Source organism: Lissotriton helveticus, chromosome 4_1 (genome assembly GCF_964261635.1).
Source record: "Lissotriton helveticus chromosome 4_1, aLisHel1.1, whole genome shotgun sequence".
In the NCBI taxonomy this organism is placed as follows: domain Eukaryota; kingdom Metazoa; phylum Chordata; class Amphibia; order Caudata; family Salamandridae; genus Lissotriton; species Lissotriton helveticus.
The window spans coordinates 1,633,276,737-1,633,299,186 of NC_136063.1; the positions used below are offsets into that span (position 1 = coordinate 1,633,276,737).

The 22,450-nt window shown below is 47.0% G+C and overlaps 1 protein-coding gene across 1 annotated transcript in view; it reads right to left on the reverse strand.

Moving 5' to 3' along the window:
* Positions 1-22,450, reverse strand: part of MLH1 (mutL homolog 1) — a 440,315-nt gene that overhangs the window by 164,649 nt on the left and 253,216 nt on the right. Inside the window, exons 10-11 of the mRNA XM_078685874.1 lie at positions 21,127-21,220; positions 20,882-21,035 (exon numbers count right to left, since the gene is read on the reverse strand). Of these exons, the coding sequence (XP_078542000.1) occupies positions 20,882-21,035; positions 21,127-21,220 (248 nt within the window). The remainder of the gene's footprint in view (positions 1-20,881; positions 21,036-21,126; positions 21,221-22,450) is intronic.

Below are 22,450 nucleotides of genomic sequence, written 5' to 3' on the forward strand. Positions count from 1 at the left end.
AAGATGCCTTGTACCATTTTTTGGTGGGGATGCCTCTTGTGGTCAGCAAGATGACGCAGACTGAGTTTGTCTACCCTGATGTTCAAAGATCCCACCAAGTGACTGACCAACAGGAAAGTCAATGTGCAGCTCCCAGATATATATCTTGAGTCGTGATGCTGCCCTGTTTGTGGCAGTCCCACATGGCTGTCAAGTTGTCCATTAGGAACTGGATAAACCTGTCTTTGATGGAAGACAGAAAGGTCTTGAGGGAAAGGCGAATCACCTACGTTTCACCTACGATTCACCTACGATTGATACGATTCCGCTGATCTATCGAGGATTGGAGCTCTGATCTCCACATTATGTTTTCCACACTATTCAAGTGAGCCCAGAAATGATGCATCTGTCACATCTGTCACAACCGTGTGCTCTAGTGGAGATGCAGAGAATGGTTTATCGCATGTCAGGTTGGTCTCTGTCACCCACCACTGAGGTCTTAGGTCGCTTCGTCTGAGATAGGCATGGATTCCAACAGACACCTCCAATGGTGGACCCGCTGCAGGCAAAGATTCCACTGCAGAGCTCGGATGAGCCAGTGAGCACAAGGCACTGGAAGGCTACATAAGGCACTAGAAGGATGCATAAGGCCAGATAACCAAGAAACCTTAGAGCCATTGAGGGTTTGCGCCCAAAACATTGGGGTCATACTACAAATTTCCTGGCCTCACCACTGAGGTGCAAATGTCCTTTGAACCACTGTGTCAAGGATGATCTCCATGAAGTTTATTGACTGTATGGACTTAAAGCGAGACTTCAGTACATTGATCAAAATGCCCTGGGTGGTATTCCGGATATTCCATAAACTGGACTAAATCTGTGCTTTTTATGCTACATGGACCCTCGCCCAGATTGCCAAGAGGGTTTGCCATCACAGAGGCCAAGGAGGGCTTCATGTATCTGGGCATCTTTGTCACGCCAGATTCCATTGTGTTCTATGATCGTAACTTGTTGGCCCCCCTGCGTGGGCTTCGCAATGACGTTGCTCACTGGCGCTCCCTCCCACTCTCGCTCCCTGGCAGAGCTGCGCTGTTTAAAATGTTGGCACTCCCGCGCTTCCTCTACGTCCTGCAGAACTGCCCCTTCTTGGTCCCAGACTCTTATTTTCGCACAGTTGAGAGTGAGCTTCGACTTTTGCTATGGGATAGAGGGGCCGCCAGGATTGCCCTCTGCAAACTCTTCCAGAGCTGGTATGACGGGGGCATCGCCCTCCCTAACCTTCGCCTCTATTACTGGGCCTCACAGCTGGTTGCTGTGAACCACTGGATACACGGTTCGCCCTTGAATCCGGCCTTCCTCCTGGATAGGTCTCAAACTGGTCGTGAGGGATACCTGGGGGCTCTCTATGGTAAGCCCTCTAGAGCTAGATATGTCGGACCGATGGCACACACGGTGGCTATTTGGCACAAGGCTACTAAGTGTTTGGGGTGGGCGAATAGGTACACTAGAGCGACACCCTTGTGGTCCACACAGGGCTTGGGCTCCCTCTGCTTTAGTCAGGGTTTCGATAAATGGGACATGCTTGGGATCTCGGAGTTAGGAGACCTTGTTCATAAGGGAAAAGTGTTGACTTTTAACGACCTTCAGACTAAATATGCCCTTGCGCCTACTGAATTTTTCCGATATTTGCAAATCACACATGCTATTCTTGCGGCTGTCCCGGATCTTGCCAACCTTCCTATGACCTCTCCTCTTGAGGACAGACTACTGTCGGAACCTCTCCCAGAAAAGGCCATCTCCCTCACCTACCGTAAGCTATGCAATAATCTCCCCGATCCCTTTTAATCTCTGCGGTCCAAATGGGAGGCTGACTTAGGCTCTTTACACGAGGAAGATTGGCGCTCGGCCTTAATGTCCCCGAGAGAGTCGGCTATCTGCCACAGATTTAGGCTGATCCAACTGAAGGTGCTACACAGAGCATACATGTCTGCCCTCACCTTGGCCAGAATTGGACGGCGCCCTGACACCCTGTGTCTGCGTGGATGTAGCCTCCCTGGTACCTTCTACCATGTTTTGTGGGAATGCCCAGTAGTGGAACAGTTTTGGTCTGGAGCGCTCCGAAAAATGAGTAGCTCCCTAGGTAAACCACTCTTGCTGACACCCAAGACATGTGTCCTTAATATCTGGGGGGCCAATGACCTGACTGACCCTGAGCTGCAATGGGCGGCACTAGGCTTCCTGTTGATCAAGCGCTCGATAGCGATGAAATGGGGTTCGCCAGACAGTATATTGGTGGTGAGCTGGGTGGCTGAAATGGATCGTTGCATGATCGCTGAAAAAACAGTGTACAAGGTTCGAGGATGCCCCAAACTGTGGGACAAGAAATGGGGACACTGGAATGTTTATCGGGGGGAGCTATGTGATTCTCCTACTATGGAACTGGCCATGTCCCGAGATGGCCCTATGAGAGGACCTGTACTGTGAACTTGTATCTTTATTTGCTTTGTGTATGACTTGATATGTAATGCAGTGCTTGCGACTGTTTTCCGACTCTGCTTTCTTTGTTCTAGTTCTAAAAAAAAGAAAACCAGGTAGTTATTACATCCTTGTGTGCACTGATAGTTCTGTATACACCTTCTTCTGCTACGCCGCCAGACCCCAGGGTTGTCGGCTGAAGGGCTGTGTTGCTTTGACGTGGTTATGATTGTGTCTGCCGGCCCCTGGGTTGTAGGCGTTGACATATGTCTTACAGAACTGCAAATAAAGGTTTTTCAAACAAAAAAAAAATGCCCTGGGTGGACAGTAATAACAATGCGGCCTGTAGACATTATGAGAGTAGATGCTGGAATGGTGCATTTAGGGGCCATATAGTCTCCAGGGTATAAGGCTGACATGTCCTGGGCCAACATCAGCATTCTGAACCTGTCCTTCCTCAGTAAGGTGTTAGCAGCATGCAGTCAAAGACAGAATTAAAATTCCTGTCCTTCCTGGACACTAGGAAACAACAGGAGTAACACCGGTACTGCTCTCTGCTTTGGATACCACATTCATCACAAGCTTGGTGATGAAAGGCTGAACCTCTGTTCACAAGATAGTTGCATCACCCAACAACACCTGAGACACAATTTGGAGAATTGCCAGGTGAGTGGATTACAGAGGAAGACCAACTTGAACAAATTTGAGAACACATTGTTCCAACATAAAGGCATCCTTAGCGGATAAACAAAAACTCTTCCTCTAACTTCCCCTTGTGACTGGAAAATGGTAAACTAAAGCAGCTTGGCAGCACCTGCAGCAGGATAGGATAGTTGTAGTCTCTGACACTACCCCAGCTCTTGGATTGGGGAAAGGACCTTGCAGGCAAGAAAGGTACGCTCTCCTTCATGAACTTGCTCCCAACACTGGTATACTGTACAATTGTCACCACTTTCTTTGGTCCAAAATATTTGAGAAAGACGTTTACATAAATATTTTTTTTATTGGTTTACACAGTAGAACGGTCTGAGCATACTCAGGATATTTTCTTTGCTATCAGTTTAAGCCAATAATCAGTGCTTGTACATGAAGCGAAGTAACCGGTTATAATGAGATATGTATCACCTTTGTTTTTCCCCTTATTTTCTAAAAACAGAAAAATAAACTGTGTGGAACTCTATCTACCCCAATCAACCCCCTCCCGTTCCCTCTACCTGGTCTGCTTTTTTTTTTTTTAATCACATCATTCTTAACTTGCTGAGGAGTCAGTACATTTCAATCAACTTAGGCTTTATGTTACATAGAATCAATTCACAGTGTACGGTGTGGGACAACTAGGAGGGGTGTGTGACTGTCGTCTGCAGTCCTGTGTGTTGGTGGGGTACATATATCTCCACGGTAGGAGTTCCACAGCCCCCAGACCCTGCTCCATTTCCTAGGGCACCCCCTGGCAACGTAGACTGACTTTTCTCTGAACATGCATTTCTAGGTCTTCTTTCCAAGTTTCTACCCCGGGTGGTTGTAGGGCTCCCTAATGTCGTGCGATGTTTCTCTCAGCAATCATTACTGCCAGTGTAGCCCAGAGCTTCGTGTAGGAGGTGAGATCCGTTGGTTCACATATGTTCAGGATGCACCTGCGTGCCTCCGGTAGCAACTCAACGGCGAGCACCTCACTGAGAATGTGATGAATGGCGCGCCGGTAAGATTGTATTTGGTCACATTCCCATATTATGTGTATGAAGGTGCCCTCCCCACGCATTTACATCAACTTTCCCCGCTTTCTGCTCTACCCATATGCACCAGGCACGGTCCCATTATGTAGATTCTGTGGAGAATCTTGAGCTGCACTAAATGCAATCTAGCCTGAAATGCTATCTCCCTCGGGGAAGAAACTGCCTCCCGCCAATCCTCCTCGTCAAGTTCAATTCAGTCTCTCACCCATTTCTCTTTAAGGGACTGAAGTGGGTCTTCCATATTATTGATTAGCTTTTTATAAATTACGGAGATGGCCTTTTCGGGCAGGTGGCCGTCTAGTATCCTATCCTCCAGGGGAGAGGCTTCTGGGAGGGAGGTGCCCTCAGTGAGATAGGTCCGAAAGGCATGAGGGATCTGGAAATATCTAAAGCGTTCTGTGTCCGCCATTCTATACTGCTGTTGGAGGGAGGCAAACAATATCACATCATCCTTGACCCAGAGATCCTTGATCTGGGAGATCCCAATGAGGTCCCACTTATCAAATCCCCTGGTCCGCTACAGATTTCCCAGTTTCTCAGAATCCCACAAGGGGGTCGCCAGTATGAGTCTGCGGTCCCAGCCCAAGTGTTTGTTGGCAATATGCCATATGTGGACCGAGTGAAAGGTTGGACCCGTCAAGGGATATTTACGGGGTCGAGAATAGAGCGCTCTATTGTAGTTCCCTCCCGGCAGAAGCCATCTATCCATGGCGTATCCCGGGGACACGACCGTAGGACCCCTGGTTTATGGCCGCAAGGTGTGATGCCCAGTAGTACTTTTTAATATCTGGGAGACCAATGCCACCATCATACCAATTAAGGGTGAGCTTAGCTAGGGCGATCCTGGATTTTCCATCCCTTTAGTAGGTCTCTCTTGAGGCACTCAATTTCTTGGAAATAGGACTTGGGAACAGGGTTTAATGAGTTTTGGAGGACATACAGGAGGTGGGCAACGCCATCATTTTAAGGAGGCCGGCCTTGCCCAGCAGGGAGAGCGGTAACGATTTCCAGCTTCCTATGTCCTGCTTCAATCTTTGTATAGGGGGGCAGGAGGTTCCAGGTGTAACGGAGCGTGGGATTTAATGAGATGAAAATGCCAAGGTATTTCAAGCCCTCTGTTGTTGTCTGTATTGGGTAATTCCTGGGTAGAACCGGTAGCTCCCCTCGAAGGACATAGATGATGGATTTGGTCCAGTTGATTATGAACCCAGAACACCTGCCAAACACCGCCAAAATATCTAATGTGCATACCAAAGAGGCTTTCGGGGAGGCCAGATATAATAAGATATCATTGGTGTGTAGAGATATCCTATTTTCCCAGTCCGGGGACCAGCGCAGACCATGAATGACCGGGTCTTTGCGAATCCACGCAGCCAGGGGTTCCAGGGCGAGGGCAAACAGGATAAGGGACAGGGGGCATCCCTGGCGCGTACCGCGGCTCAGTTGGAATACCTCCAATTTTCTATTGTTTGCCAGGACCTGTGCCAAAGGTTCCGAGTATAGAAGTCTGACCCAGCCCATAAAATTGGGCCCAAAACCCATTTTTTTGAGTACCGCAAAAAGGTATGGCCATTCCGCCATGTTGAACGCCAGGGTGTCGTCCAAGGAAACCAATATTGCGGGTTCCTTGATTGTGACAGCTCACCCCAACACCCTGTGCACTCTGCGTAGGTTTAAAGCTGTATTCCGATGTGGCATAAAGCGATATGGATCGGGATGCACCAAACTATTGATCACTTTCACTAATCGAATCGCCAGCAGTTTTGCGAGGATCCTGGGTTCCGCGTTAAAAAGGGATATCGGCCTAGACGAGGCACAGCCGGTTTTGGGCTTTCCCTCCTTGTGGATTACAAAGATATTCGCCACCCTTTGGTCAGTTGGGAGCCTCCCCTGTTCTTTTCTGTCTATAAACATCGAGCAGAGGTGTGTGGCTATCTTGTCAGGTCTGAGCTTGTAGAGCTCAATGGGAATGCCATTGGGACCCTAGGCCTTCCCTGATTGCAATGACTGTATAGTTTGAGCTGTCTCATCGTCCGATAAGTCAGCTTCGAGATAAGTGCAGTTTTCTTCTGTCAGTGTGGGAAGTGTGATGTCGTGGACTAAATCTTAGGATTCTTCTTCGGTGTACTGTCCATTCGTGCGGTACACTGACTGAAAGTGATTGGCAAATTGATCGGCAATTTCCTGTGGGTCGGTGATTGGATCAATATTCTCTCACTTTAGCTCCGGCATTAGACGGCTGGCCCATTCCTTTCTGTCCAACCATGCTATCAGTTTCCCCGCCTTATCCCCATGCTCATATATTCTACTTTGTGTTTCCCTCCCCTGTACCCTAGCCCTGTCTGTTACTAATGCCTTGTAATCATCTTATTTTAGATGTAGCAAGTGTAGTTTCTCGGGGGTCACTGCACTCCAATATCTGAACTTCGTCCTCTGCCTGTACTATGTCTTTTTACCTATCTTTCTTCTTACCGGCTATCAAGGACAAGGCATGTCCACGGATTACTTGTTTGTAGGCCTCCCATAATGTTTGAGCAGATTCCACTGTTCCTACATTCTCCTGAAAGTAATGATCAGTGGCCTGGATAAGATCTTTCCCGACTTCCGGGTCTTTGAGATATCACAGATTGCTGTGAGCCACTCTCCCAACTCTCATCTGGACTATGACAACATGTACCCAAATCGGAGAGTTATCTGATATTCCTCTAGCTAGAGGACGGATTTCACGAATATTGAGTGCCTGTGACGCTGGGACCAAGATATAGTCAATGCGGGGAGGCTGCGATGAGCCCCCAACAAGAAGGTGCACTGGCTCCTATCTGGGTTGAGTGTTCTCCACCCATCCACCAATCCCATAGCCCCGAGAAAGTCAGGCAGCCACCTATGTGCAAGTCTAATGTCTCGCGGTGGGTGCCGATTCATAGTTCCCGATACCGCTGCATTAAAGTCCCCCGCAACCATGAGCAGGCCTTCAGGGAGCGACTGTAGAATAGTGCCCAGATCCTTGAATGTATCACCCTGGAGACACAGGGGCACGTAGATCGAAATGAAAGTAGCCGCTTTAACCTCGCATAGACCTGAGATTCCTATATATCTACCCTGGTCATCTGACCGCGTGGACTGAATGGTGAAGGTGAATGAGTTCTTGACCATTATACCCACCCCACGTGAAGCCCGAGTGCGCTAACAGTTTGTACCCCCCACCCATTTATCACCTTGCAAGTGTAGATGTGTTTCTTGCAGTAGGATAACGTCTGGAGCTTGTCTCTTTATGTATTGGTGTACAATGCTGCATTTAACTTTGCCGCCCAGCCCACTGACGTTCCAGCTGAGGACCTTAATCCCTGTGTCCCACTGCGTACCCATCGTAATCTACATTGGTGCACTGCTCCGATGCTGTGGTACCTACTGGTACTATCAATAAGACATGTGTTGCTTTAAACATAACATATAACAATAACAATACCCCTGCTCAACCGCCCCCCCGCGTCCCTGCACTCTGGGCTTCAAACTGCCCATGATTCAACTTGCAGAGTGCCTGTCGCCCCAAACAATTAACTAAATATAGAAAAGTGAGGTAGCGTGCTCCTTTACGCCCCTCCCCCCTTCAGGCATAACTATAATAGGGTCCCTTATACGAAAGTCAGTACTTGCGCGAGTCTTTGCATCTGAGAGATTATTTTCGTGCATAGAAGTCTCACGGTGCTCACCAGCGTCCGCCCCATGTTCCCGCCATAATCAAGCTTGCTTACACACAGGTCGGGCCCATTACCTTCGATTGTTGCCCATCCCCGCCCTTTCCAACGAGAGTTCACCCCACCAGTAGCATGTTTTGTAGGTCAGCAGCTCTCCAACCAGTCTGCTGCTGACTCCGGGGGGCCCCAGGCTTCGGACGACCCCCGGGAACTCTGTGGGCCCTCTCTATGACGAAGAACTTCCCCAGCCCCTTGGGTTGCAGGTGATTTAGGATAAGGTCTTCAGCGAAGAGATCAGTCGCCTGGCCCTCCGATTTCTCCGGGTCCCCCAGTATGCGCACATTGTTGCACCGTAGACACCCTTCATAATCGTCCAGCTTTGCTTCGGCAAACTTCCGTAAAGCTTGCAGGTCTTTCATATCTGTTTGAAGCTGGGACATGTCTTCCAACAGACTCGTGGCCGCGATTTCCACCTTTTAAACTCGCTCCCTATTATTAGTAAGGTCCCTTAGCAGTAGGTTGACTTCAACCATGATAGAGTCCATCTTTTGTTCCAGCGAGATCTTGATTCCTGCTATGGCCTCCATGACGTCTTTTGAGGGTAGGCTTCGGGTCCGCTGTTTCCTTTGTCTCCGAGCTTATCCCGAGTGATGAGGTAGGGACGATTTGAGGAGAGTATATCAGTCCAGTCGGTTTTGTTGGGTCGGTTTGTTGCCTCTCGTGGATGACATTGCGCCTCACCTGGGTAATCCTGTTCCCGGCAGTAGTGAAGAGAGTGATGTAAGGCCAGGTCCCCGTAACCGCACCGATGGCGCACTGGACTAGGCCGCTGATGTCACCACAGGGTCCAATACCTCTCAGGGGAGACCACAGGGGCCCCCTGCCACTCCACGATCTCAGTTGAGGCATCTGTACTTGGGCACCGTGCCTCATATATTGCCCCGGTCCAGTTTGAGGTTGGCTGGTGTGGAGAACCGGCCCGCAGTGGCAGTAAGTCGTTGCACAGGGAAGACCAACCACTGCCCACCAAGTGTCAATGCGGTGCGTACACGGGCGGTCCGATCCGATGTTGGCCGCTCTCAACTCCCGCCCACCCGCCCTTGATTACTGTCAGTGGATGCAACTCTAAGGAGTGGACTCAGCTGCCGGGGTTCCGGTTCCCCCCCAGGCGAGATTCCCCGCTCGCGTGTCTCGGAGGCAGGGCGGCTTGGTAGTCCTGTGACCTGCAGCCCAATTCTCCTGATTGCGTGAGCACGCACGCCGCCTCAGCTTCTACGCGATGTCCGGCGCGCGCACCCGCTGCAGGCTGCACTCTGCCGTTGGATTTATCTAGGCCCCCAGGCGGTCGATGAGGTCCACTGTTTCAGGAGCGGGCACCGCACGTCTCCCGGCTGTTGAATCTCCGATTCAGGGTGACGGATGGATGTGCGGATATGCGGGGGAGAGACAGGCTTCACGGAGCTCTGCTAAAGCAGCAGCCATTTCTCTTCGCCGCTCAGCCACGTCCCCTCAAGAAAGGCGTTTATGCTTATATTAAAATATTCATTCATGGACAATACAAAAGATTCCTTCCCCACTCCCAGACGGAGTGCACCTCTTGATATCAACATGCAGGTTGTCATAGCCCATTGATGATGGCAGCCTTAAACACAAACAAACACAAACACAAACTCTAACATTTTAGAGCTCTCCCTAGCGAGAGACACTAGGGCTGCGAGCGTTTTTAATTGGAACCTACTTGCTGGCATATCTACGAGTGAATCTGTGTTTTAAAGCTGCTAAAAGATCGTTTTATGAATTTTCACTTGGGGGTTTCTAAATAGAATTTTAAACTGGGGAATTAATGTAGGCACACTAACATTTCTTCAACACGCTGGTTTTCCTTTTCTCTGCCTCGCCCAGCCGTCTTGTGTGATTTGCTGTGGGCGACGGTGGGCGCCATTTTAGGTAGGGCTGGGGGTGCGCTCTAGTCGCGCCGTCCTCCCGCCCTCCCAGGCTATTTAGAGCTGCTCATTGAAGCCCTCGCTGCCCATTTTAGAGCTCTCCCTAGCGAGAGACACTAGGGCTGCGAGCGTTTTTAATTGGAACCTACTTGCTGGCATATCTACGAGTGAATCTGTGTTTTAAAGCTGCTAAAAGATCGTTTTATGAATTTTCACTTGGGGGTTTCTAAATAGAATTTTAAACTGGGGAATTAATGTAGGCACACTAACATTTCTTCAACACGCTGGTTTTCCTTTTCTCTGCCTCGCCCAGCCGTCTTGTGTGATTTGCTGTGGGCGACGGTGGGCGCCATTTTAGGTAGGGCTGGGGGTGCGCTCTAGTCGCGCCGTCCTCCCGCCCTCCCAGGCTATTTAGAGCTGCTCATTGAAGCCCTCGCTGCCCATTTTAGAGCTCTCCCTAGCGAGAGACACTAGGGCTGCAAGCGTTTTTAATTGGAACCTACTTGCTGGCATATCTACGAGTGAATCTGTGTTTTAAAGCTGCTAAAAGATCGTTTTATGAATTTTCACTTGGGGGTTTCTAAATAGAATTTTAAACTGGGGAATTAATGTATGCACACTAACATTTCTTCAACACGCTGGTTTTCTTTTTCTCTGCCTCGCCCAGCCGTCTTGTGTGATTTGCTGCGGGCGACGGTGGGCGCCATTTTAGGTAGGGCTGGGGGTGCGCTCTAGTCGCGCCGTCCTCCCGCCCTCCTCACACCCTACATAATGTGTGTACCGGCCAGACGGCGCAGCGGGCTGGCGCAGCGGGCGCGCCGGATGCGCCCCGAAGCCGCGCCTAAGCCAAGCCCATCTGCGCCCGTCCGCGACCGGACTCGGCCCAGGGCCCCCACCCCTGGCCCGGAGTGCAGACTCACCTGGAGTAGGAGTGAACTAGTAAGTCTTTCCTCTAATGCGTGCTCCCCCGGTCACCATTGCGTAAGGGTAGGGGAGAACGAAGGGTGTAGTCATTGCCAATTCCGCTTCAGTACAGCGCTAGCAGACACCAGGGCCAGCAATCTTTCGCTGTCCTGCGGCCTCATTAATGTGAGGTCGCTTAGCTGTCATAAGCATGATATATATGACCTTCTCAGTGATAGACACCCTGATCTGCTGTTTATCACTGAAACGTGGCTTGATGCCAACTCTGATCCTGATATAATTCAGGCCTTACCAGATGACTATCAGATGGTGCGCCTGGACAGACCAGCAGGCAGAGGAGGTGGAATTGCGATCGCTTTCAAACAGCAATGGGCCTGCAAACTAGAACTAGTCAATCTGGCAGGATGTGAGGCGGGTGTTTTCACCATAACAATCGACGGAAGTATGACTATAAAGGGCCTGCTAGTTTATCGCTCACCGGGACCTATGTCCAGATTTAAAGGCAATCTCTTAGAGTGGGTCACAGAAACAGCGATAAGGAGGGACAAGTTTCTGTTGTTGGGAGACTTAAATATACACCTGCAAGACTCATTAGACAGAGGAGCGGTGGAGTTCCGGGAAGAACTTCACACCCTACAGCTAGAGCTAAAAGGGCAGCTTCCAACACATAATCGTGGGCATCTGCTAGACCCTATATTTGCCAACTGGGAGGATGTTTTAGCCGCTCCCCCGGTGCCCCTGCCCTGGACAGATCACTTTTTTGTACCATTTATTATTCACTTGCCCAAGTACAAAGCTAGCGCTCCCACCCCTCTTAACTACCCTCGTCGCAGGTGGGCAAGATTCTCCCTGATAGAGTTTAATAAGGCTCTTACCGCGGAAGGGCCCCCAGGAGGCAATGACGTGGCAACGGCAAATAAATTGCTCAATGACCGCATTACGGCTGCTCTGGACTGCACTGCCCCACTGGGTCAGCCAACCAAAGGTGTTCGCAGACAAAGAACTGCCCCCTGGTTCAGCGAGGTGCTGCGCTGCGCCAAGAGGGATTGTAAACGAGCAGAAAGACAATGGAGAGTGGCATATGATGACCGGTTGAAAGAGGCCTATCTCATTAAGAGGCGTACCTATCATAACAAAATCCGGATAGAGAAAGCCACATACTATGCAGACAGAATCCATGGGGCGGAAAATTCCGCCAGGGAACTGTTCAGCATATATAAGTCCCTATCCACCCCAAAAACCTTTACTCAAGACGAAGACCACTCAGTAATGGCATGCAACCGCATTGCTAATTACTTTGGAGACAAAGTGTCTAAGATTTACTCTGCTTTTCCCGATATACCTCCTGCAGCAGAAGAGCCGGCTGACTCAGCAGGAGAGGAAGCCGATCAAAACTCGCTACTCCAGTTTACTATCCCCTTACCGGAGGATCTAGTTAAAATTTGTAGATCTGTTAAATCCGGCTCTCCTCGAGATCCTGCATCTCCAAAAAGGCTGAGTGACAGTCTGGAGACACTTGAACCCTACATCAGGCATTTGCTAGATGTCTCCTTCCGATCCAGTTCTATACCTGAGGATTGGAAACAGGCCGTGGTGCTTCCCCTCCGCAAGAAGCCCAACATTAGCTTTGAGAAGCTGGACAATTTACGCCCCATTTCTCTGCTGCCTTATTTCTCTAAGGTAGCGGAGAAGGTGGTAAATAAACAGCTAATGAAACATGTGGAGGAAAGCAACCTTCTTCACCCTACCCAATTTGGGTTTCGGCCTCGTCATTCCACGGAGTCCGCTCTTCTCAGGGCTACCGAAACCCTGAGGCAAGGTGCTGACGAGGGACAAACCATGGCTTTAATCCTCTTAGACCTCAGCGCAGCGTTTGACACTGTAGCTCATTCCATCTTGCTACAGTGTCTGAACAAAGGTGGGGTGAAAGGGGCAGCGCTGAAATGGATTCATTCATTTCTTGTAGGCCGAGGCTTCCAAGTGAGGCAAAGTGACCATTACTCCGAGCAAATCGTTTCGGACCAGGGGGTGCCGCAGGGCTCATCCCTGAGTCCAACACTTTTTAATCTTTATGTCGCCCCAATCGCCACCTTAGTAGAGAGTCACGGCCTCCGAATGGTGTCTTATGCCGACGACACGCAGTTGGTCATCTCCCTGTCGCGCGCACCCGGTCTTTCGGCGGACATCTTCAGAGCTTGCATGCAAGATCTAGCTGCCTGGATGTCCGCCAATTGCCTCAAGCTTAACGGAGGCAAGACCGAGGTGCTGGTCGTGGGGGGAGGCCAATCGGCGTGGACGTCGGCATGGTGGCCACCTTGCCTAGGTCCAACTCCCATCCCGTGCCAGAAAACAAAGAACCTGGGCATCTGGTTCGATTCTGATCTGACCTTTGGCCCCCAGATCAATCAGGTGGTAGGATCATGCTTCGGGACACTCAAAAGTCTCAGGAAGGCATTGAAGTTTTTACCTATAAGAGCCCGTCAAACCCTGGTGCATGCACTGGTCACATCAAAGATGGACTACGGCAATCTTCTCTTTTTAGGGACTCTGGAGAAGAATCTGAGCCGCTTGCAGGTCCTACAGAATGCCGCTGCCCGGCTAGTGCTTAAACTTCCCCGAAGAGCCGCATCTTCAGCGGCTCTCCGGTCTTTGCATTGGCTCCCGATCAGAAGCAGGGTAGAATTCAAAGCACTATGCACGTGCCATCGGATCATCAATGGGAGGTCTCCTCTCCCTTTGAAAGAACTGTTGACGTCTTACGAGCCGTCCCGCTCTCTGAGATCTTCCGGCTCAGGACTCCTGGTTATTCCCAAGGTGTCTAGAGCACGGATGGGCGGAAGATCCTTTAGGTACCTTGCAGCTTCCAGATGGAACAAACTTCCCACAGCACTGCGACTAGAACCATCAGAACTAATATTTAGGGCCAAGCTTAAAACTGCACTATTCGAACAGTAAGGTATTCCACTTCTGTAGGTTCCAGTAAGTATCTGCTCCTCAGCGCGGGGACACGCCTCTGGGCGTCACCAAGCGCTTTACAAAACCCATTAAATAGAAATAGAAATAGAAAAGATCTCCCAATGTCAGAACCTTGGTTGAAGCAAGCCAAACGATGTATAGTAGTGTGGAATACTCCTGATATTTGAGTCTTCGTAACAGTTGGCAAAGCACAATATTGCAGTGCAGATTATTTTACTGTTGAGAATCGTAAAATATGGTCACTGAGCTTTAACAAGCGCACTAGGAAGTGGAGGACAGTTTTGCCAGTAGGGGTAGTATTGGGGAAATAAATATATAGGCTAAAGTCAACAAGATTAAGCGAGGAAGGAAAAGACTAGCATGATTAATGGAGTACAAAAAATAAATAAAATGAAAGCAGCAAGAATAAAGATTTCTGGAAACGCTAGTCCACTGGCGAGACGAGTGACCACCAAGAGTTGTACAGCATTTGTTCGATAGAGTTCTCCTTTTATAGTCTCCAGAGATCCGAACATGTGCACAAAAAACATGAGTAGAGTTAATCCAGAGGAGCAGGCATGGTGTGTTTCTGCATCAAGTGATCTGTAACAGGTTGAACACTATATGGACGCACATATGCATTGAGAGAATTCTTTTGGAGAGAATACAGTATTCTCTGCCATGATCCTTGTGTTTCCGGAAAGATATCAAAACCTTTTTCTTTTGAGACACTCGCTCAGTTTTCTCTGGAAACTTTTGTCTCAGTTCTGTCAGCGCCGGGACGCCCCGTTGCTGGGGCAGCTGTGCGCTCTAGAAATCTTATAAGATAACATAACATAACATGTTATGTTATGTTATTATTTATTTATAGAGCGCGCGTTCACCCATGGGTTTCATGGCGCTAATGTCTGAGGTCCTGGTGTAATCCCTAATCGTAGGCCTGCTTGAATAACCATGTTTTCAGGGATTTTCTAAAGACCAGGAGACTGTCACATTTCCTGAGTGAGGTAGGAAGGGAGTTCCAGAGAGCAGCTGCTAAGTAAGAAAAGCAACTTCCTCCTTGCTTCTTTCTTTTAAAGGAGGGGATGGTCAACAGGTTCAGATGGGCAGAACAGAGATTGCGTTGTGGTTTGTGTACAGTCAACAGCTGTCTGATAAATTGTGGACCTTTACCATGTAGAGCTTTAAAAACCATACACCCGGTTTTAAAGGTGATCCTTTGGGCCATTGGTAACCAGTGGAGTTTTTTCATGCTTGGTCGGGCTGACTGCCATTTGGGCTGTTTCCATATCAGTCTTGCCGCCTGATTTTGGACCATCTGCAGTTGTTTCAGGGCGCCAACTGGGAGCCTGAGATAGATGGCATTCGAAAAATCAAGACGAGAAAGTACCAAGGCGATTATTACCTGCACCAGTGCAGAGTGGGTGAGTAAGTGCGCTATTTTTCTGATTTTCCGTAGTTGGAAAAAACAGGATGAAACAGTGGCTCCCACTTGACCTTTCAATGAGAGGTCGGCGTTTAGTGTAACCCCCAGACTTTTGACTTTCTGTGTGGCTATGGGTGGAGAGCCCATGTGTAAGGGCCAAAAGTGAGGACCCCAACTGAGCTCACTCTTCCCAGGCAGAACTAATTCTGTTTTGCCTGGGTTAAGCTTTAGATGATTTAAGTCCATCCACTTTTGTATGAGTGACATCGTTACCTGAAACGCTTTAACAGCGTCCGGTGTATTCAGGGGAAATATTAGCTGTAAGTCGTTAGCGTAATTAAAGATGGTGACTTTCTGGGTTTTTAATAAGTATAGTAGGGGTCTCAGATAAAGGTTGAATAGGAGTGGTGAGAGTGACGAGCCCTGTGGCACTCCGCAGGATGAGGATAGTTTTTGAGCTGTGAAGGTACCTAGTCTCACAGATTGTGTCCGGTCAGAGATGAAGGACGCTATCCAACCAAGCGCAGAACCCCTAAGGCCGGCCTGCTCGACACGGTTTAACAAGATGTTATAGTCAACTGTGTCGAACGCAGCCGACAAGTCTAGTAGCACCAGTGCCTGGTGGATATCTTTGTCTGAGTTGGCTCTAATGGTATCCTGAACTGCAAGGATTACCATTTCAGTAGAGTGAGCTGGGCGGAACTCTGCCTGGTTAGGTTCCAAAAAGTCTGATTGCTCTATGAAATTCGAAAGACATCTAGACACATGAGCCTCAAGAAGTTTGGATAAAAACGGGAGGAGAGAAATAGGCCTGTAGTTTGCAGAGTCCAGTGGGTCGGCCCCCGGCTTCTTTAGGAGCAGGACGAGCGTGGCTGCTTTAAACATGCCAGGAACCTTACCCTGTGACAGGGATTCATTCAAAAGTGGGAGGATGCTTGACACAGTATAGTGTAAGCCAGCCATTCAAACTACTGGTAGGGAAACACTGTAACTGGTCACAAATTGAACAAAAAAGCATCCATTGATCTTGCCGAAAATCAGACGCAATTAGGATGTCATGGAGTTTATCAAGATGTCACGGATGCCGTGTCCAGGCTGCCTATGTGAGTCTACCTACATGAATATGGGACCCCCTCTGTTTTACTTTAATGGTCAGGGAAAGAGGGGAAACAATGTTACATCAAAAATGCAAACTTCCCTAACGACCTTCTAATTTCTACAAATCACAACATTACTCCTTTAAATAAAGTTTATCAACACAAGGTGGAAATTTTCTCATTTAGAGTATTTTATTATTTCATATTTTTGTTTTTTTGTTATTTCTTAGTATTATTGTTATTCGATTTGAAACATAATTTTACAAAAGATACATATACTTCAGCATTTAGACAATTAATATACAGATACCAAACAGAGAAAGCATACATATTTACCAATATTTACCAAAATGTCATGCACACACTTTCATACAATCCACATTCATTCTTAATTCTGTATCGGAGGAATCACAAGTTGTTGTGTGATTAGTACGCAAGGTTGACGCGTTTCGGTGGGATAGGACCACCTTCCTCAGGACCTCAGGTCGTGAGGGAAGTTTGCATTTTTGATGCCTATGTGAGTCTAGCCAGGAGCGGATTGGACACAGGCAAAGGGACTCAATGAGAGCCCCTCACAAAGTGAATGATGTGATCTGGACTACAGGAGAAAAGAATGTTTGTAAGCCGGAGCACCCTGATAATGCCTTTTATGCTGATGCGAGCTGTATCACAGAGGTCTGCTGGGAAGGAGGCAAACAGGGGGCTTGTGAAGTCCACTGCCAAAGAACGCCTAACAGGAACAACCACGGATTGACTGCAGGCTAGGTGGTTCTGTGATGCCCAAGCACAGAGTATTTAAGATAACCATTACACCTCCAATACATAGTGAGCTTTCCAACACAAAGCCTCCAAAGGATGGCAAAGGGATGAATCAAAGGACTTTCCTCTCTTCACAATTGAGACCACAGCAACAGATAGACAAGAAGCAACAGAGAAAGAACTCTGACGCCAAAATGGATGCCCATCTCAGAAAGAATATCTAAATTTACAGGCTCTGCCTGAAAACTAACAATTTCCAGCATAGAAGAAAAAGTGACTTCTATTGATGCAGCAACAATTTCACTGGATAGATACGTGATTAAGATAAAGGGTGATCTGCAAGAGTTTCTAAGCTGTAATCCTCAGTAACAGACATTAAATAAGCTAAGATTGCATTTGGGGAGTTCAAGCATTCCACAGTTTATAGTCTCATATGTATTGAGTCTCAAATAGAGCACATAGAAAATGTAAACGAACCGCCAATATCTGCTTTTTGGGGGTACTGTCTCTATCTAAAAGTGAAGAATTTCCCACTACTGTGAATCAGAAGCCTTTAAAAAATGGAATTGTCCCAACAGATCCTGCATCCCACAATGAGGATCTAAATCAATAGAAGCTGTCAACCAGAGGTCTGACTGAGGACAAGGAGGGGTACCGTAACAGAGCTAGGCTGTTTCCATGTTAAAGAGAATCCTTAGAGAAGCCAGCAAATGTCGTTAAGCAACAATATATGGTCCAAAGGACCTGGTTTTTCCTGAATTTTGATTATTTGATTATTTTCCTGAATTTACCCAGCTGACAGAAACAAAGGCAGAAACCACAGCGCACTAACATAGGGGTGGCAGTCTAACACTGCCCCGACCAAGACCAACAATCACCAGTGCACCAAATGGTGCCAGAGACTGAACTTTGCAGCCTTTTTTGGGCTACATGAACTTTGATTTTTTTTACCAACAATATTAGACTGACTGTCATAACATGCGTCAAGAGAGTTGACGTCACTAAAGCCAGTTCAACCATTAAAAAAAATATCTTTACTCGCATACTAAGATAAGGGGCCCTAACACTCTCAAACACATTTAAAAGGTAAATGTGGCCTACAGTTCGTTTATCAAATGTGTTTTTACATATGAGATAGAAAGATGTTTACTGCCTTGCGGATCTTTGATAGTCCGTTTAATCTCAGCAATTCTGAAATATTTACTTTTGAAAAATTCCTTCAGTATTGTGCCCTTCAACAATGTCTTAGTATAGGTGGTGGTGGGAGGGGGGTATTAAGATGGCACCCAGCATGTGAATCTAGCATCCCTGCCAATTAAACTCCAAAATATGCGTAATATCCAATATACCTGCAGCCATCCACCTGATGCTTTGCGACAATAGAGTTTGGTGGATGCCGGAGAGCCAGCAGCAGAGTCTGCCGCCGTTCGGCACAGGAACCACAAGAACTCAAAAGCTCCTTTTAGGAACAGACACTGGGCACACTAGCTACAGGGCATGGGAGCGCTCTGGAGGTGCGAAGGATCTGCCTGAACCAGCAATCCCCTGTCTTGTCATGCTAGTGGTGCAAAGCTCCAGAGCAGCCTGCGTCTGGTGAGCAACGGATGGGGCAGCCCCAGGGGTGTGGTAAAGATCAGACGGAATGTGACCGCCAATGACTCACTACAAAACAAAGGTAAGTAAGGGTAACCTCAGAGAGAAAAAAGTAGCATGAAGGGGAGAGTCACGGGGCGCCCCTAGAAAGTAGGCAACAGACCCAGAAACGTTTGGGCCACTGGAGATCTACAGATCTGAGAGTCTTGTGTGGCACAACTATGGTAACAGGGGTCCCTTCTCCAACCCCTGAGATATAACACACTGCAAGGTCCCGAAATCTGGCTCCAATGCAGCTGCAACACCAGAGAGGTGATTTTGATCCTTCCCCAATCTAAGCTTTAGGAATGGCCTGTGTACAGACCATCAGGAACCTAGAGGAAACTGCACCAGAGACTTCCCCCAACGCTGACTAATCTGGAGGAAAGCAGAGGATGCAAGAGAGCTCACATGTTAAAGCAATCGAAGGAAATTCTGCACCCAGAAGGAACTGAAGTATATTAACAACAGACGTTCCACCAAGGAGGCAAGACAGCAGGAAGAGGAAGTGGCGCAACGGGCAGAGCTGTTGACTTTGAAACTGGGAAAGCAGATTCCAGTCTTGGCATCGTCTCAACATCCTGTGATCTTGGGTACATCATTTTATATCCCCATGCCTACAAGAAATGTGTCCTTGTGTAAAGTAACTGGTGCTCTTATTCATCTCTCCGTGCAAAAACAATGAAGTGCACCTAAACCTCAAGCTTCTTTGATGAGCTTTACTACTTCTGCTCGAAAGACAAACAAATTAATGTTTTATCTCGGTATTTTTATTTTACTCTTTACTTTTGTTTTTTTGTTGGATCAATTTTGTATTTTTACACAGATAATAAAAACATGATGAAGTCATAGATCAGATTCTTTTCAAAAACATTTCAAATAAACAAACAATAAATTGTGCTATACACCAAAAACATCACAAACTTGTGTTTTACATCTGTGAAAAAATTGTAGACAAAATGATAAATGAACATCAGTCATCTACATAAAACCTTCAATTTCTACAAATGTCCCTTTCTTTTGATAATGGATTTTAACAACAAATCCTTGACGTTTCCTGAAAATGTGAAAATGAGATCAGAAGTGAAAGCAATCGAAGGAAAGTCTGCACCCAGAAGGAACGGAAGTATATTAACGACAGACGTTCCACCAAGTAAGCAAGACAGCAGGAAGAGGAAGTGGCGCAACAGGCAGAGCTGTTGACTTTGAAACTGGTAAAGCAGATTCGAGTCTTGGCATCGTCTCAACATCCTGTGATTTTGGGTACATCATTTTATATCCTCATGCCTACAAGAAATGTGTAATGTAACTGGTACTCTTATTCAGCTCTCCAGCACCTTTGAGTCGAGTCTGTGCTATATAAAATTGCATAAAAAGAATCCCTTATCCTCCCCTTCCTATACCTAGCCTAGGTTAAGGTTTGGGTTAAGGGGTTGGCAGAAGGTGTTGGGGGCAGGTTTAAATAAGTGGAGGAGAGGAACCAGACATGCTGCCATGGGGGCTCTGGCGGACATTTGATGAAACTCAATGAAGTGCCATCACTGATGAAAAACTCCACACCAATGAAATCAGATCTGGAACCAATTGCCGCCGTGAGACAGTACCTGGGCAACACAATCAGTGGGGGCAGACATCAAACACACTTCCACTCTGCAAATTAATTTTCAAAATCACGCTTGCCATGTCCCAGAGGAAGATGATATAAGTGAAGAAACAAACTCCATTTAAGAATTGGAGTGGCAGGCTAGCCAATGAGAAAAAAACTGTTTTGTCCATAAATGTCTATTGTCTTTGATTCGCTGCCCAATGGAGCAATGAACACGAATTTGGGTTGTCTTTGCTCATTTAGGACTTCTGGTATATCAGAGAGCATCACTCTTACACTTTGGAGACACCTCAGGCTTACCACAGTTGCAGCACGACTTGAAACCTGTACTCTATTGTGGGGATATTTCCCTAGCACACTGTTTCTTTTGTATTTTGGAAGTTGGTACTACTGAAAAGCTGGGAGCAGAGCTCTGGATGGCCATCAGAGGGCATGGAAAAGGAGGGACTGCTCTATGTGCAGCAGGAACTTTGCAACAGTTTCCAGATCCAGTCTTGTGCTTGGAGAGATTCACACAGTGTGTTATCTGCAGTGAGAGGTATTTATCAGAAGCCTCCTTTTTTTCCATGACTGACCCTCATGCTAACTGACACCTCAGCGCCCTGCAAGACATGATGCTAGAGCACGCTAAACTAACTTTAAATAGCAATTTCTCACCTGAGTGAAATACATGCGGGAGGAGTTGGAGCCCAGCAGTTTGCTCTCAATGTGCTGCTGTACATGTTCTATGACGCTGTCTTCATGGAGGAAGTGCACTTCATGTTTTGTAGGGTGCACATTCACATCTACATTATGAGGGGCAATTTCCAGGCTGGAAAGAATAAGAAAGGACATTTTTAATAAGCAAAGTCAGAATTAGAATATAAGACACTTCCAACATGTGTAGCATAGGGAATAGTCACCTCAAATATAAGAATGGATGGGTGTTCTTTGGTAGATAAGCAGCATACACAGTTTCAATAGCTTTCCGCAGGGCACTCGACTCAACCAATCTACCTGCAAAGAGATTTATTAACAGAGGGTCACACAGCATACCAATAATCCGAATAAAATGATGATGAAAAACAGGCCGCTGGTACCACAAATCAGTGCACTGCTTTGGGTTCACATTATAATATATTCATTTGTAAAGTGAAAAGGCAGAGCTCATAAGTTTCATGGAAACGTAAGTTTATAATTCTTCTGACTTCTTACAAAATATTTTGTAATTTAAGACTATCTCAGTTTCAGAAACTGGACATGGCACAACAGGCATACAGGTATGGAACCACAACATGTCGCCCTTGTTATAATGTCTAATGCAATGATCATAGGATACAGATCTACAATGAGATACACTTTGCATAGCATTGCAAATTACATAATCAATATGAATCTAGAAAACATTTTTAAAACAAAGGTAACAATTTTAAAACATGATTTCATTTACAAGATTCCATAAAAGTTGCAAGGATTCTTTCGTTGAGCGCACCCCATGAATCAATCAATCAAATCAATCCTCTTTATTCGATCACTTACAATCATAAAAGACACAAATACATATATAAAACACCAAAAACATGTTAAAGGTCCAGAAATACAGGATTTAACATAAAAGACGTGTTTAAAACCATAAATGGTTTCAATAGGTGACGACTATTATTATGCAATGTGGGCACACAAAAAAGAACATGCTCTAAAGTTTGCATGGAGACCCTGCAGAGATTACAGTCATATGAGGAAGGGGTCCCAATGAGATTGAGAACACAAAGTAAAACTGGATAAAGACAACAATCACGTAGACATTAAATTCAACCACATTGTTTTAATCACAATGGGTACAACATGATCAATAACATCAATAGTCAAGTAATTAGTGAAAGGTGGAGCAAGGCCCCGGAAGGAGGGAAAAAAGGGAGGTGCGTGATGTTGTGAGGATACAGTGATGGGGAAGGGTTGATAGGTGACAGAATAATCAGTATTTCCAACCAAGTAGTTTTGATGGTTACATACTATGTACAAAACAAAACTGGAAATAATCCACTTTAAAATCAAGACAAATCATACTCCAAACAGTACAGTATATGAACAGTTGGGGCGTGGAGTCGATGATTAGGGCAGGTAGTTGTCGACGTTTCGACCCTCTCAAATAGGCAGGTATAGTTATGTCCTTGCAACGGGGTCTTCTTCAGGACAGGAGAATGGGGGCAGACCACCTAATTAATGTATACAAATGCTGGTATTATT